This window comes from Triticum aestivum, chromosome 3B (genome assembly GCF_018294505.1).
Source record: "Triticum aestivum cultivar Chinese Spring chromosome 3B, IWGSC CS RefSeq v2.1, whole genome shotgun sequence".
Lineage (NCBI taxonomy): Eukaryota > Viridiplantae > Streptophyta > Magnoliopsida > Poales > Poaceae > Triticum > Triticum aestivum.
The window spans coordinates 833,390,854-833,407,971 of record NC_057801.1 but is presented as its reverse complement, the minus strand read 5'-3'; the positions used below and the strand labels follow the sequence as shown (position 1 = coordinate 833,407,971).

Below are 17,118 nucleotides of genomic sequence, written 5' to 3'. Positions count from 1 at the left end.
GTGGTACATTTTTTCGAGAAAACTTCTGATCTATTCATCATGACATTGCAGTACAAAGAACACAAAAATAAAATAAAACATGTCCATGTCCATAGAGCACCTAACGACGACTACAAACACTGGAGCGAACCGAAGGCGCGTCGCTGTCATCACCGCTCCTTCACTGGAGCCGGGCCAAACTTATAGCAGTAGATAGTCAGGGAAGTCGTCGTGCTAAGGCCCCACAGTACCATCGCACCAGAACAACAACCTGTGTCGATGAAGTGAAGTATAGATCGAAAGCATCCAACTTATAGATACACGAACGAATACAAGCAAAGACTGGGTTCAAGCAAATCCACTAAAGACCAGTACCGACCGAATCCTGCGAGATCCGGCGGAGACACATCTCAACACGCCCTCCGATGACGTTAGACGCATCACCGGCACGGGGCAGGCAGGGAAAACCTTATTCCATAACCAGGGAGTCGTCATTGCTTCATCTTCCCGAGTAGGACATAAACCCTACCCACTAGCAAGGGTCGGGGTCCACCGTGCCTTCATGGCCCTAGGGCTACCGGAGACGAGGCGAGCGGTGGCGGCACCTACGGGGGTCGGAGGAACCGTAAGTTCTTTTCTCGAGGGGAGGAGGCGGCGGCTTCGTCCGCGCACGTATATAATCTCTTATCGATGAGTGGTACATTGTGCAAGCTTGGCAAGGCTCAAGGGTATCGCAAAACAAAACAAAAAGGCAAGGCTCAGCGGATATTGCTTTTGGCTCTAGGTAGGTAGTACTATGTAAGCACGATGCTTCTTTTCTTAAAAAAATGTTAAGTTACTAACATGGTACACACTTTGCTTCAATTATTGACTTGAAACTTATTTCACAACCTCAATCGTGTGAGATGCACACATATATACTCCACAACAACATGATGGAGATGATATCACTCCCTTCCGGTTGATATTTGTTTATTTCTCGTGTAGGATCCATGAACCAATGGTTTATGAGGCGAACGTCTCGATGGCGGCGTCACCGTTACGGTGGAAGCTGGAGACGGCGCAGTCTGTGGAGAAGAGGCTGGCCGAGAGGTACTTGGGCGCGCCGCCCATGATGGGCATCTTGGCCGTGACGTTGACCTTGCTGATGTAGTCTAAGCGGTAGGTCTGGCCGAGCACGCCGTCGACGCCGTTAGTAAGGGTGTGGAACTTGAACCCTAGGTCGAGGTGCATGAGGCTGTCCTTGGTCTTCCCGTAGTTGTGGATCCGGGAGTCCTCGTCAGTGATGGGCACGGCGTTGGCCGAGATGCTGAACACGCCGTCGAGCTCCACGACGACGGTGTTCACCGTGTCGGTGCGAGTGACGGAGAGCCCCGGCATGGCCCTAGAGACCCATTGGGCATTCTTGCCGGCCTCCACCTCCACGGGCACCCCATCGAGGGTGATTTGAACATGGTCCTCCTCCTCGTCCCACTCGACGACCTTCTTGGCACCCACGTAGAGGCGGTGGTCGGCGCCGCCATGGACGAAGGTGACACCGAGGGCCTGCACCCACGTGAAGTCACGCTTCATATCAGGGTTGTGGTTGCCAATGAAGTGCGCGTTGATGTGGAGGTCCTTGTCAGAGACGATGCAAAAGTCCTGGTCCTTCTTTCCGTGGAAGTAGAAGGTGTTGCCGTCGCCGCCCGTGAAGCGCGGGTCCCCGCACGACGTGCCCGGGAACATGTCGCACACTGCATGATATGCCGTAGTTTCGTTAGATTCATCAGATAATAGTCTATTATTGATGCGGTAGACATTATTAGCATGCTCTTCCTTCTGTCTATAGATTTGGGTTAAATGGAAAATACAGAAATGAAGACTAGGAACAATTTGAATTTGGAAGTTGGAACCGAGAGGAAGAATGAGCGTAGGAGTACTTACTGCAGAAGGTCATGCAGTACTCGCAGAAGGCGAGGCACTTGTTGGGGCAGGTCTTGGGGCAGGAGACGACGCAGGGCGGGCCGCGGTTGTCGGTGCAGGCCACCTCGTACTTGCGCTTGTTGTTCTTGGCGAAGGTCACCGTCTCGAACTTGCCCGGCGGCATCTTGCCGCCTTTCTTCCCCGGCCCGCCCACCCTCGGCTGCACGGGCTGCGCCGACGCCACCGCCAGCGTCACTGCCAGAGCGATGACCACCAGGCACCAGGCTGCCTGCCGCCTCCCCGCCATCGTCGACGCCGACGAGAGCTAGCTAGCTGGATGTCGCCAAGTGTATGCTCGATGTTTCTACGGGTGGATGGATGATGTGTGTGGGTGGGATGTGTGTACATGGGTGGAAGAGTAGAGGGATTCTTATGGGTGATGGAAGGGTGAGACTTTGGGGCCGGGATGGCCGGGCATAGTCGGAAGTGAAGTGGAGCCGAAGTGGCGTAGGGGAAGACAAAGATGGTGACCGACAACATAGCTACGTTATTTTTCTTCGCTGCATGTTACCATGCACTGCATTCTACGCATCGTCCTAGCTAGCTACCTGTAGAGCGTTGACCAGTTATTTGCATTGACCCGCTACAATCCTACATAAAGTAGCTAGGTCTCGTACGTACGTCTCACTGTGCCCTTTTTTATCGTGTAAGACGACTGAGCTATAGCTTTCCAGCTCATGTGGATTCATGGAGAAACAAGCGTCCGTCGCTCTCTCGCGGCCGAGCTACGCTACGACTTTCGTGAACTGCATCATGTGCTAGCGCATAGTACGTGTTTGGAAGTCAACTCAACCGGTGCCAGTTACGAGCTCCGCGGGCGGCGGATGGCTGCCGGCTGACCGCCGACGGCCTCGGGTCGGCTGCATGCCTGCCATGCCATGCCATGAACAGGTCAACCCAGAATCTAAAATTGAGGCTCAGCCAGTGTCTGGAGCATTTTGTTGTTGATGGAAACCATGGCCCATGCCCAGTCTTCCTATGACTTCACATGAATTAATGAAATTTCTGTAAATTTTCTCTTTCAAGTTGATGTAGAGAGAGATATATATGTCTCTTCATCAGCATATGCCTCTTCATCAGCATACCAATCACTTTGGATAATTTGTTACATTCATGGAGCCACTAGAGATAATGTACTTCATCTTCCGGAGGGCCGTTTTGGCTCTAGGGTGCATATGCTCCCTAATGAACAGTAAAATCAAGATAAATTGTAACTAAAATTAAAAAATTCTGAATTTTTTGTAGATGTTCTTGTTAGTGTAACAAGCGTGCTTCACAATTTTCATGCGAAACGGTATAACGGTGCTTCGTCGGTGCAAAAACAAAATAAGTGTAACATTTGGAAATAACCTGTTTTGTTTGCACAGATCAAAACACTTGTGATTTCCTCCTAAAAATTTGCAGGTAACATTTTTGTGTGACAATGAACACATCTATTTTTTTTGACATTTGCAATAAAACATTTTTGGTGGGCGGGAGCATATGCTCCCAAGAGCCAAATTGTATTTTCATTCTCTTTACACTTTACTGCTACACATATTAGTTACAGTTATAACAAGTTAATTAAGCAGGGATTGGCTTATGAGCATGAAACTCTTACATCGCTCTGTGGAGACTCTAAATTATTACTATTCAGTACTAGAACTAGAATAGGGAGGAAGAGGAAGACCTAAAGCGAATTTTCACATTGCATGACCCTAAAATAAAACTGCACAGACAGGAAAGCTTCATTACAATTTGCAGCATGAAAGATCATTTCATTTCTCATGGGAAGGTCGTTGATTTCTGGCACAAAACAATGTTACACATTACATTTCTCACATATTATTTTATTTCTAGGCCTATGTTCATCATCAGTATAGGCCGGTTACATCAGTGTGACGTTGTCTTGAGGAATTGCTTAGTTTGCGGTGGTGGTGACCATGGAGATGCCGGTGCTAAGTCCGAACCTAGCGACCTTGCAGTCGGTGGAGAAAATGTCAGAGGAGATGTAGCTGGCTACACCACCCATCACAGGCATGCTAGCGCTCACGCTGAGCTTGTTGACGTAGTCAGGGCGGTAGGTCTGGCCAAGGACACCATGAACGTCGTCGGTGAGGTCATAGAACTTGAACCCGATGTCCAGATGCGCGAGGCTGTCATCGTCAGTTACACCGTAGTTGTGGACGCGGGAGTCCTCCTGCGTGATGGGCACCACCTTAGCCATGATGTCAAACACACCCTTAAGCTGGACCCTCACGCCATTGGTCACGGTGGTCCTCGTGACGGTCAGGCCAGGCACAACAGTGGACTGCCACTTTGCCCCGATGTCTGTAGCGATGTTGAATGATTCTCCATCGAGGTTCAACTCAAGGCGGTCGACGTCGTTCTTCCACTTGGTGGTCTTCTGGGCGCCCATGTACATGCGGTGATCAGCGAAGCGGATGCCCAGCGCTTGGATCCAGGTGAAGTCACGGCTCATAGCTGGGTTGCGCTTGCCGATGAAGTGAGCGTTGATATGGAGGTCAGCATCGGAGATGACACAGAAGTCCTGGTCCTTCTTGCCGTGGAAGTAGAAGTTGTTGCCGTCGGCTCCTGTGAAACGCGGGTCGCCACATGACACCCCGGGGTAAAAGTCACACACTTCAAGAAGGATTTGGTTAGCGTCAGCATGAGTAGAATGACATTGTGGGAATACATTTACTATTAGGATGCTTACAGCAGTATGTCTTGCAGCCTGGGCACATGACGACGCACTCGTTGGGGCAGCGCTTGTCGCAGGTGGCGCTGCAGGGGCTGTTCCCGTCCTTGGTGTCGTCGCAGGAGAGCACCTGGGCCCTCTTCCCGAACCGCCCCGGGGTGATCATGTGGGAGTTCTTTGGCAGAGGGGGACGAGGCTGCGCGGCGGCAGAAGAAATGACGGCACACAGCACCACCAGCACGGCCGCGGCGGCCACCACTCCCATGGGGAAAGCCCTGGCCATTGCTACCTTCCTGAGCTAAGCTGGCTTAGCTGACCTGTGTTCAGTAAGTGTGGCTAGTGGGTGGCTAGCCGTGAGTTTGGAGAGGTGTATGGCTGTATTGCATGGGGATTTATAGGAGGGAAAGATGCTCAGGTGTTGCATGCATCAATGCATGTGGGGGACAGCATCTGTCTGGGAGATCGACCCTGGGTGGGACGTACGTAAAGCGACTGAAATCGCTTAGCATCGCAGCCATCCGCAGAGATCGAGCTTTGTACGTCGGAAATTAGATTCGTCTACACAGTTTATATTCTGATGTTGCACGGCAGCACCACAGGAGGAGAAAGCACCAACTATATATATTTTACTCAATTAGATTTGTCTACAAATTTATATTTTGATGATGTAGCATGTAAGGACCATATACAAGAAGAGTAGAATGTACGAAATATATTTTCCTACATGCAATCGATGGGCCTACCTTTGCCGATCTTATTATTTCTCGCGAAACTAAGGGCCGGCTCTATGTTTTGGAGGGCCCTATGACACCTTAAAGTTATATATGACTAAGTTTATGTAGGTATATGTACAAGTATGTGTTTAACTTCACTTGTAAGGTGTTAAAGAGTTAATTTCCAAACCACATCTAGTAATGATTGTTGAGCAATGTCATATTACCAAAAAAAAAAAAAAAAAAAAAAACTAAACTACAGCAAAACAACCCGTATGTCAAATAAAAAACCAAATTCTGGTGAATCCATCGACAATAATTCTTCGGTGCTTTAGAATGCTTCTCCGGATGTTTCTAGATGCAAATTCATTGAATATAGAATCAGTATTCTAGAAATTAGATCCCTAACATCTAACATGATTTAACGAATCGGTTGTATATGTACAGAACGTAAGATAAGTTATGTGTACCTGAACGGTTATTATCGAAAAAGGCTTTCGCCCCGCTTTATAAATAAAGCAAACCGCCACAGAGCATACAAACCCACACAAGTCCACACACACACCCAAGTCTCACGACAAAGTACATAGGTTCTGCTGAGGGCACAGCTCAACAAACCCAGAAGGAAAGAAAAAACAACATCATCATCACACAAGGCGCCTAATCAGGCTCCGGCGGAGGCGGCGGTGGCGGCGGCGACAGGCGGACGGCCATCGATCGGATGTCGGCGATGAAGGTGGAGATGGCGTCACGGTCCGGGGGGCGGCTAAGCGGCCGCCAAAGCTGCAAGAAACCCGCGAATTTGTAGAGAGCGTCAGTAGTGCGACGAAGGGGAGCGTGCTGGATCACAAGCTTATTGCGTACGGTCCACATCGTCCAGGCGAGAACCCCAACCTCAAGCCACCTAATGTGGCGAGAGGACGCGGGGGACGACTGGATTTCAGCAAATAGGTCCGGGAAGTTGGTGTGGCACCAACTACCGCCGACCACCTCACGAAAGCAGCTCCAGAGAAATTGGGCGGAAACGCAGGAGAAGAAGATGTGGTTTGAGTCCTCAGGGACTCCACAGAGCGGGCAGATACCGGTGCCCGGGCCATTGCGCTTGCAGACCTCCACTCCAGACGGGACCCGACCGCGAATCCACTGCCACATGAAGATGCGAATCTTCAGTGGTACGCGGACGGACCAAACCATCGATAAGGGGAGGGGGCGGAGGAAGGGGCAATGGCCGAGTAAAGCGACTTGGTGGAGAACAGGCCCGACGGCTCCAGCCGCCACCGGACACGGTCCGACCTTGCCATCCACCAACGGCTCGTGCAACGCGACGCAATCAAGCAACTCACGCCAGGCAGCGGATTCCGCCGGCCCAAAAGGGCGACGGAAAGCAAGGCGCCCCAGGTCAAGAAGAGCCCTATTGACCGAAATCATGGGGTCGACGGAGATAGAGAAGAGGGCGGGGAAGCGGGCCGCAAAGGGGGAGTCTCCGGCCCAACGATCAAACCAGAAGAGCGTCGAGAGGCCGGACCCCACCGAGATGGAGGTCCCAATGCGAAGCACCGGGAGAAGCTGAACAATAGACTGCCAGAACTGGGAGCCGCCCGATTTCTGGCAGAAGGCAAGTGGCTGGCCTCGCAGGTATTTATTCCGGATAATGTCGAGCCAGAGGCCGCCATGACCCTGGGCGATGCGCCAGAGCCAGCGGGAGAGAAGGGCTATATTCATCCTCTTGGAGCACATGATGCCCATGCCACCTTGCTCCCTGGGCTTGCAGATGTCAGGCCAACTGACCATGTGGTACTTCTGCTTATCATGCTCGCCAGCCCAGTAGAAGCGGGACTGGATCTTGGCGATCTCCTTGTGGAGAGACTCATGGAGGCTATAGAAGCTCATAAGGAACAGCAGGAGACTAGAGAGGGAAGAGTTGATGAGAATAGTCCGGGCCGCCTTAGATAGCCATCTCCCCTGCCAGGGCTCGCAACGGGACTGGAGCTTAGTAACTGCGGGCCTCAGGTCCGCGGCAGAGAGACGCGAGTCGCTAATGGGGGTCCCCAAGTAGGAGGTGAGGAAAGAGCCCAGGCGGCAATTAAGTCTGTTGGCGATGGCTATAGACTCAGAGGGGGAATATCCCATCACCATGACATCACTCTTATCAAAGTTGATCTTGAGGCCCGACATCTGTTGAAAGCAGAGCAGGAGGAACTTGAGGTTGGCGATGTCCCCCTCCGAGCCTTCGACCATGATGATCGTGTCGTCAGCATACTGAAGGATGGAGATCCCCGAGCCCCCAGAAAGGTGTGGGGTAATCCCACGGATGTGGCCAGCGGCTTTGGCCTTATCAAGGATGGAGGCCAGAGCGTCCACAACCATATTGAAGAGGAACGGGGAGAAGGGGTCGCCTTGGCGAACCCCACAAAGGGTAGGGAAGAAAGGACCAATCTCGCCGTTGATGTTGACCGCCGTGCGACCGCAAGAGACCATTTGCATGACTCTAGTGATCCATCGGTCATCGAAGCCCTTCCGAAGAAGGACTTCCCTGAGGAAGGTCCAGCTAACAGAGTCGTAGGCTTTGTGGAAATCGATCTTCAGAAAGACCGCCCTAAGGCGCTTGGTCCGGACCTCGTGAAGGACCTCGTGGAGGACCAGGACTCCATCAAGGATATATCGGCCTTTAATGAAGGCCGACTGGTTAGGGTGGGTAATCCGGTCGGCAAGCAGGGTCACCCTATTGGCGTACCCTTTGGCCAGAATCCGGAAGATCACATTAATGACCGTGATCGGCCGGAACTGGCGGATGTCGGACGCCCCAGGGACCTTGGGAATGAGAGAGATGATCCCGTAGTTGAGGCGCCCCAGGTCAATAGATCCAACAAAGAATTCTTCGAAGATGGCCATGACCTCCGGTTTAATCACGTTCCAGAAGGTCTGGAAGAAAATGACCGGGAGGCCATCTGGGCCCGGCGCAGAAGAGGCATTCATACCCTTGATAGCCTCCCAGACCTCCTGCTCAGAGAAGGGGGCCGTCAGGGCCGCGTTCTCCGCGTCGGAGACTAACTGAATGCCGGCCCAACAATCATGGGCGAGGGAGATGCCGCTCCGAGGAGCGGCAGAGAAAAGGGACCTATAGAAGCCGTCGACATGAGTCCGGATGTCGCGAGGGTCCTGAAGAAGGGTCTCCCCATCCCAGAGGAGGGGGATGGTGTTGCGTCTATGGCGGCCGTTGGCGATAGCCTGGAAGTATGCAGTATTCGCATCACCCTTCAGGACCCACTTCTGAGCGCCCCGAAGGCGCCAATATGCCTGCTCATCAGAGTAGACCACGGAGAGTTGGTCTTCGAGGTCATAGCGGGCCAGCCACTCATCCGGAGACAGACCCACCATGTCGGCCCGAAGGTCAAGGGCCTGGATCACAGTAAGCAGCGCCTTATTGCGCTCTCTGGCATCGCGACCAAGGTTGGCCCCCACCCCGTCATAAATTGTCTGCTACGTTTCGCACAGAAGTGCCACGTGTCAATAGCCGAGGGGGCCCGAGGGTGGGGTGCTCCCAAGCCTCGATGCACCGTGTGCAGACTGCGTCGGTGAATACCGCCTGGGAGAGCCAGAAGGTCTCAAAGCGGAAGCGAGGAGGGATCGGCGGACGCTCGTCCGCGGAGGAGAGAAGAAGGGGGACATGATCTGAGCCAATCCTAGTGATGGCGCGGAGAGATGCAAGGGGGCAATGGAGGTCCCGATCCGGGGACACTAGGACCCTGTCCAAGACGGACTGGGTCGGGGCGGCTTGCCGATTGGTCCAGGTGAACCGGGCACTAATCCTGTCAATCTCCCGAAGGGCGAGGTCAGCGATGAAGTCATTAAACATCTGCATCCGGGCAAAGCAAACATTGTCGTTGCTCTTGTCTTCCGCCACGCGCAGCAAGTTAAAGTCGCCACCCACAACCACGGGGAGGGAGGCCGCCGAGATCTTTCGGTGAAGCTCCTCGAGGAAGGCGGCCGACCGACTATGGTTGGCAGGCCCGTATACAATGATGATCTCCCACTTGAAGTTGAGAGATCTCTCGAATAATTCCATGCTGACGAAGAATTCCCCCCGGTCCATGCTACCCACCTCGAAGGTGGCATCCTTCACTCCTAAAAGGATGCCACCCGAGTGGCCTGAGCTCCCACTAGAAGGGAGCCAGTGCCACGCAAAGAGGTGGGAGCTCAAACGGTCGAGCTCGGGGAGCGAGAAATCGCGACGCATGGTCTCCTGGACAGCAACGATGTCGATGTGCTCATCTCGCATGTACTCCACAAGTTGGCGGCGACGACCATCATGGCCGAAGCCGCGGATGTTCCAGAAGAGGGCTCGCATTAAGGAGCCATCGGGGGGCTGCTTGACCCCAGGACATGAGAAGCGCTTTGCGCACGAAGAGCCGCAGTGCGGGAGCAGGTACGGCCACGGATCTCCCCCGGAGGTGAGGGAGCCGGTAGCCGCGGCCCGGTCGGGGTGGGAGATATCCCGTCCGCGGAGGCGTCCGGGGGGGGGGGGGGGGGGAAGGAGGGCAGCCCGTGCCTCCGCGAGCTTCCCATCGAGGATCTCACGAGCCCGGACGGCTGCGATCTGAACTAAAGGGGGGCCAGCCTCCCCCCTGAAAATGATAGCTGAGTCGGAGGTCACTTTGGCGAGGTTGCCCAAAGGAATAGACTCAAGCGCAGAAAAGGAACAAGACGAAGCAGAGGGGGGAACAGGAGGTGTACCTGGCTCCAGGTTACGGGCGGCAGCGCATAGCTCCGCCCGCTCGGGGATGGGCAGAGCCGGGCATCCAGCCGCGCACTCCGGCGGGAGGCCACCACCGGGGAGGAGGTCGACCTACCGCGACGAGAGTACGCAGCTGAGCGGGGGGAGGGGGCTGAGCCGCCATCGGAGTGAGCACGCGAGTCGCACCCTCCCCCGGCACAGGCGGCGACGGAGGGGCCAGCTGAGCCGGCCCGACGCATCCGATGAGGAGAGGTGCAGGAGGGGGCGGCCCAGCCGGCGGAGGGGGTGGCGGAGGAGGGAGCGCGGGGAGGGTCGCCGGGACCGGGGCCGGGGCGTCCGGCAGTAGGGGGGTGGGCTGGGCATCCTCCAGCCGAGGAGACGGGGCAGTGAGGGAGCAGGTGGCCGGGGAGGGGGGGCACCCGCCCGCGGTGCCAGCCCCTCCGCGGGCTCCGCCGGCTCCACCGGCTCCACCGGAGGGGCATCGAGGGGCAGGTCCACCGAGTCCGGCTCAACGGGAGGGGACGAGGCGGGGGAGCGCGGGGAGGAGGCCGGGAAGACCACCAAGCCCACACTGGATATGTCGCTCCCCTCGGAGGAAGATGCCGCAGCGAGAGAAGAGTCACCCAGCCGAGGGAGAGGGGGGGCCTGGCGGCCCTTGCCCCCCCTGCAGGTGGGGGGGGGGAGGGTGAAGGGGAGCGGGAGTCCTCGGAAGCCCCCTCCTCATCCGAGCGGTGGGAACGGTGCCGGCCGTGGTAGTCACCACTAGCCCCCGGGTTGTCACCGGGGAGGCCAGCGTCGAAGGAGCGGGGGCGCCCAACGTGGTTGGGAGGCTCGGGGGCGATCCTGAGGTCGAAGCCCTGGTCGTTGAAGAAGACGCGGACTGAGGTGTGAAGCTTGGAGGAGTCGAGGCACTTGACCTTGACCCGGACCTCCTCCTCCTTGCGTAGAGAGAGCTCATCAACCACCACCACCTTGCCCAAAAGACGGGACATCTGGCGGATGACGAGCTCGGACCGCGCAATATCGGGAAGGCCGGAGATGAGGATCCAGGCGGTGTCGAGGACGGCCGCGGCCTGAGCGTCGTGAACCGGCTCGGAGATCTCGACCACCAGCTGGTTGAGGGCGAGAGTGATCCGGCCACTACGCGTCGCGTAGCCATAGCTGACAGAGTCGGGGAAGACGACAGAGAAGATGTGGCCAGCGGTGGGGGTGACCACCCAGTCCCACTGGTGACGGTAGAGATGGTTGAGCTCCGCCTCAATCATCTCCGGGGATGCCACGCCATCGACGACAGTGACAATCGCCTGAAGGGAAGGAGACGGCGGAGGAGCATCAGGGACCTCGAGGTGGAAGAAGCCCAACCCCTCGATCCCATGCCCATACATCATGAGCTCCGAGACCACCGGTCTATCCGGACATAGGAGGGCGGGGTGGCCGGGGTCCTTGCAGAGGTAGCAGCACTGGGGGTTGACGCAGGTGACTTGCGAGTGTCCCCTCACCCCACAGTTGAAACAGGGGGGGGGGGCGAGGAAGACCGGAGACGGGACCCGGAGCGGAGGCGGAGCCTTGGCCCGCGGGCGGGGGGACGGGCGGCGCGACACGCACGCCGCACCGCTTCTTCTTCTTGGCCGGACCGGGCCGACCGCGGGCGGGGCCTCCACCGGGAGCCGGAGCCGGGGCCACACCCCCGGGGGCCGAGGCATGGGGCGGCACATATCGGTGAGGCTCCGGGGTGGGGAGGATCCCATCCCGGGGAGGGAGGGGGGCTGAGCCGAGCCGCGGGGGAGGGGGAGGGCGATCGGCCCCGACGGGGGGCGGCGACGGGGAGCGTCGGCGGGCGCGCCAATCGCCCGAGGAAGCCCGAGGCAAGCGGGACTGACCACGGTCCTCGCGGCGGGAGGGGGACCGGCGGCAGTCGCGGAGCTCCCTCCGGAGCTCCTCCTCGCGCCGAATACCGTCAGGAGGGAGGAGGCAGGGGAAATCCACATGGGAGCCAGATCGAGGGGGTTTCCCCGATTTGGGCCTAGGGCAAGGAGCTGGCCGGTCCAGGCTGGGCCGGACGGGAAGCATCGAGGCGGGCCGGCCCGAAGCGAGCCGCGGGGGGCCCAGCAGCCGGCGCGGGGCGTCCAGCAGCCGGGGCGGGCCAGGGCCCAGCAGCCCATCCGCCCGCGCGGAGCGGCCAACGCTCAGAGAGGGTTCGGGGGAGAGGGATGGAACCCTACCGGAGCCAGCCATCAGCGCCGCCGCCGGCGCGGTGCCAGCCCGGGAGGGAGGAGGGGCCACAGCGCCCCGGACAGCCCGCACCCGAAGACCGGAGGTCCCGAAATGCGCAATAAACGGCCGGTACGGGGCGGAGCGGCGCGCCTTGAGCGAGAGGGAGAGAGGGAGGGAGAGAGCCGGCGAGGAGGAGGGGGGCGGGGGACCCGGCGGCCGAGCCACCACCACCGGGCGGCACCCCTCACGGAGCGCCCAGCCATGCCCCAGGTACGCCCGCGCCGGCGGCGCGAAGCCCGATCGGCCAAAGTCCCGCCTTGGGCGGCGACAGCCCAAGGAGGGCTCAGGGGAGCCGAGGGGGGGGGGGGGGGGGGGCGCCCGCCTGCCGGGGGCTGAACCCCTCACGTGGGGGGCTGAGTCCCCAGGCCGGCAGGGAGGAGATGGCCGGAGCCCGGAGGGGGGAGGAGCCGGGGCAGGGGATGACGAGGGGGGGGGGACGAGGGATCCTCAGCGCAATCAGCCCAGCAAAACCGGTCCGGCGACGCGGCGGCGGAGGGGATGGCCGCCGGAGAGGGCGGCAGCGGGGCCGCGGAGGAGGAAGGGGCGAGGTAGGGTGCCGGCGGCGAGGGGGAGGGCGCGGCGGAGCCGCCCGCAAGGTCGCCAGGAGAGACACCCATCTTTTCCTTCATACCAGGAGAAACTCCATGCTGTATGGTCAATATCTTAAATCCCTGAACGGCTATTAGACGCGTATAATGGGATATCGAGAGAACGACAAGCTCAGATCTAGCAGTCACTTACCTAATTTGAGGAGGTCGTGAGCTGGCAAGTTGAGAGAAGATGGGGAGCACTGGCTCCATCGAGCCTTGAGCCCTCGAGACAAGCACACAGAGATGAAGACAGCTAGATTGCCATTTGTGAAATATGATTACTACATTTTTGTTTATATCAAAAGATGGCTTATTTATTCACACTAGTAAGCATGCACGTGCAACGCACGCATTATAATTTGCAATGAAACATCTATTTTGAATCTTATTTCTCTTTTAGAGAGTTTTATTACCGAGCCATTTAAGAAATCGGAATTCGTCAATTACAATGACATAAGAGAATAATTTAGTAGAATACAAAATAAACTGAAAAATGTGGCTTATACTCCAGTAAGAGACATCATCAACCATACTGATGCACAAGTAAAGTTCATCTATTAAATCATCATTTGTTGGATTGGCAGACGATGAAAGGAGAAATAGTTGCGAGAAGAGCTTAACTTCTGATTCAAAATCAGACAATCTGTGGGATCTATGTTGTTTCCGTCATCTTGCATCTCATTGTTTCTTATGTTATCATCATTCAGTTCCGAGTCTAGTAAAATGGTAGCTAGTTATATAAATATTTTCAATAAATTTGTTTATCAACTTTTATAGATAGTTTTATAAAAAGCTACAACTCAAAAAAATAAATATAAAAGCTTTTAAAATCATCAAATCATAAATCAGACACAGCGCACAAAATAGACTGCATCCTCTTAACAATTTTTTTTTGTTTGGACAACGCCGCACTCACTCACTCACAGTCTCTCTGACCACTGTCTAATACTACTCCCCACCGCCCCCTCAGATTTCTCTGGTCACTTCCCCACCGCCCCGTCACAATTCTCCCCCATTCCCCATCCTACCATGGCCGTCAGCTCCCTCTCTCCATCGCCGGCTCTTCATGGTCAGGCCGCCACTCCCCTTCGTTCCCACTGCCGGCGCGAGGTCCGCAGCCCCTGCTTTTCCTCCTCTTCATGTTGAATCTGGTCGCGGAAGTGGCCGAGGAGGCCCTCGAGCTCGGCATGCTCGCGCGAGCAATCCAACAAGGCGCCGTCAGAGGCGGACGCGGAGGCACGGGACTCGCACGTCCCTGCTCTACCCTGCTCCCTCTTCGAATCTGGTCGCCGAAGTGCTCGAGGAAGCGCTAGAGCTCGGCATGCTCGCTGGCGAAGCCGGCCCCTTCTCTCCTCCTGAATCCTGATGCGAGGGAGGTCCCCCATCGCCGATGGAGGCGTACCAGAAAGTGCAGGAGTTCGACTTGTCCAGCGGCGCTGATTGGAAGACGACCGCCAACGTCCTCTTCACGGTGCCCCCAAGCACAAGGAGTTCGGGTGAGCATTAGGCAGTAAACTAATTTCTAGGGGACATGAGCCCGGACAGTTATTGTTCGAGGACAGCTGAAGCGAATAGCACATCTCGTTGCAAATTTATCACCATACACCAGTATGATTGATATATGATATGGGATGGGATAGGAATGCACTGCTTGAATATTAAAATTTATAGGTAATTCTATCTGTCACCGATGTTTCACTGGTAGAATCTATCAGTTGAGTTTGACATGAACCCTGTTCGTGGAGCACACAGATCATGGAAAAATTATGGTGCGTTTTGTTCAATTTTATTTGCCTAATAACCATACCCTTCTGCTAGGAATTACCCACTAATTCTGTGAGAATCCTACTCCGCTAATTCCAAGATCTGAGAGGATTTTCCTTTCTCATACTGAGATAGCAATAGAAGTTGATTTAAATCTTAGATATGTGACTCTTATTTTGTTCACGTTCAACAAATCATGTCTGGACTGAAGCTAGGAAAGTTCCCTGTGTGTTCTAATAATAAGGTCATGGAAATACAAATGGCATATTTCGTCAGGATGAGAAGGCGAGACTAAGATCAATATCTGCTCGGGGGCCATCTTGTGTTCTGCGTGGCGCTGCCTTCGCTGCCGCCCGGCGGTGAGGGCACCGAGTTGTGTCTCATGCATCGCTACCTGACGTCCACTCTAGGAACCGGGCTTGGTGGCCAATGGGGCCAGGAAGGTCCCAGATCGGAGGTCCCTGCTTGCCAACTCGCAGTTAGTTTGCATGATACAGTTAGTTGAAGTTGTTCCTTAAGTAGAATGCGATTAATCACGTATGGCCATTAATACAATCAGATCGTTGGGGCATGCATAAATATACTTGAATTTTAAATTAGCGTGTCAAGAGGTTTAGTTAGTGTCGCTCCCTGCTGTAATTATAGTTGGATATGTCGTTCCTGTTCTTAAAACTTAACAATCAGATGTACAGAAATTTGGTAGATAAGCTGACATTTGAAGGGGCAGTAAACATTAAACATTTCAGATGGTGATTGGGAATATCTGATATGTCCCCATTGTGTGTTTCCTGTTGTAGATAAATCTGCTTGCAAGGCTCTCGATGATATATCCATTTCATCAATTGCTCAAGGGTGTGGTCAGTTGGAGAAGACATTACTATGATTTTTTTTCAGGTGATGAATTGTAACCTTATATCCTTTATTACTTGAAATTCAAAATCATTGGAAACAGTCGGTAATTACTTTGGAGAGAATCCTTTATTATTTTCTGTCTTGTTCATGTTCAGCATAGGATGTATATCATTAAAACCATCATGCTATATTATTGTTTATGTTCAGCATAGGATGTGCTTTATTATATGTTAGACAATTGCTGCCTATATATTATTAGTATGTAGACTGGAGATATTTTTGTAGATTGAAACTGCACAAATAAGCTATTTATGGTATAGTTACCCAAGTATAACAGTTACAGTACTAAATCTCGTCCTGAGATCAATCAGCAAAAGTTCCTAATTGCTGATTTATTAGACGGACTGCTATTTCATAGAACTGAAAAGAATATGTGTCCATTGTTCTCTCAAAGTTTCTCTTTGGCCAAGATCAATTGATATGTCTAAAGTTCCAAGTGAAATATGAAATAAATGCACATGAACAAATCTAGGGGTGCAGTATTCTTATGGTATTTTTAGCTGGGGGTGTTTTTTTCATGGCTAGGTATCACCTGAAATTTGTGCACTTAAAATCCAGAATCTTCTCATTGTATTTAGAACATGGTCTATTTGAACATTGATTTAGATAGAGGCATGAAGCGCACCATGTAACCATTATTGTCCGTGCTAATTAGGAGAACAAGAAGAAGAGATATCTAATATACTACGTATTAGTATTAAAATCTTGCCTGGTGTTTTAGAGGATGGCGAAGGAGGTGCAGGGAGCTGACGGCATATCCGCGGTGAGTGGTGATGGAGGAACAACCGCACACTTGATGGCTTGGTGCAGGGCGGTGAGGGCGCCGACCAGGAAGGCGATGCCATTGCCGGGCGTCGAGGTCGTAGTCCCGGAAGCCGACGATGCTTCCGTGCGGCGAGGGGATAAGCCTGGGGATCTGTTGCTTATTTTATGGGATATATGTTATGTTTTTCTTTGCATGGCCTGCGTGGTGCGTGATTGTAGGGGTTTTGGTCGAGCCCGCGTGGAGTCTATGATGCGGTGGGGCGGTGGAGCATGGTCAGTCAACCTTAATTGTTGGGTGCACACCAGAGACACATGAGATAAAGGCTATCCATTGGATTGAGATTAGTGGGTCTAATCATGGGGTTGTAATGGGTCTGTGTATGTTTTGTGGGGTGCGTTTAGTAAAGTTCTTGTTGGATTGTTTAATAGTAGTGTAGATGGACATTCTGATCCTGGATGCAACGAGGGATACAGTAACAATACACCAGATGAGCTGTGAGTGAGTTATTTATCCAAAACTATCATATTTGGGGCTAGGGTAACAACTTGGTACCACATGCAAGCCGGGTCACAAAAAACCACCAAAAATGAGCCTAATGCGTAACGCGGAGCACCGGTTGTCTTATTTGCCTGCGAAAACAGCAAAACTGAGAAGTTGGTCCCACCTGTCGGGCTGACGTGGCCTGCCTATGTGGATAATTCACTGAGCTGGCCCAAGGCCCCACCTGTCAGATGCATCTCTTC

General features: G+C 54.2%; 2 protein-coding genes across 2 annotated transcripts; both read right to left on the bottom strand.

The window, feature by feature from the left end:
- Positions 1-813: 813 nt before the first annotated feature.
- LOC123066949 (uncharacterized) lies at positions 814-2,265 on the bottom strand. Its single transcript, XM_044489924.1, has 2 exons — positions 1,903-2,265; positions 814-1,712 (listed from the first exon to the last, which is right to left on the bottom strand). The coding sequence occupies exons 1-2, from the start codon at positions 2,186-2,188 to the stop codon at positions 985-987; spliced, it is 1,014 nt and encodes a 337-aa protein (XP_044345859.1). The 5' UTR covers positions 2,189-2,265; the 3' UTR covers positions 814-984.
- A 1,412-nt stretch (positions 2,266-3,677) lies between these two features.
- LOC123066948 (uncharacterized) lies at positions 3,678-4,969 on the bottom strand. The gene is made up of 2 exons (XM_044489923.1): positions 4,640-4,969; positions 3,678-4,563 (listed from the first exon to the last, which is right to left on the bottom strand). Exons 1-2 carry the CDS (start codon positions 4,902-4,904, stop codon positions 3,842-3,844), a joined length of 987 nt encoding a protein of 328 aa, XP_044345858.1. The 5' UTR covers positions 4,905-4,969; the 3' UTR covers positions 3,678-3,841.
- Between the last annotated feature and the right edge of the window lie 12,149 nt (positions 4,970-17,118).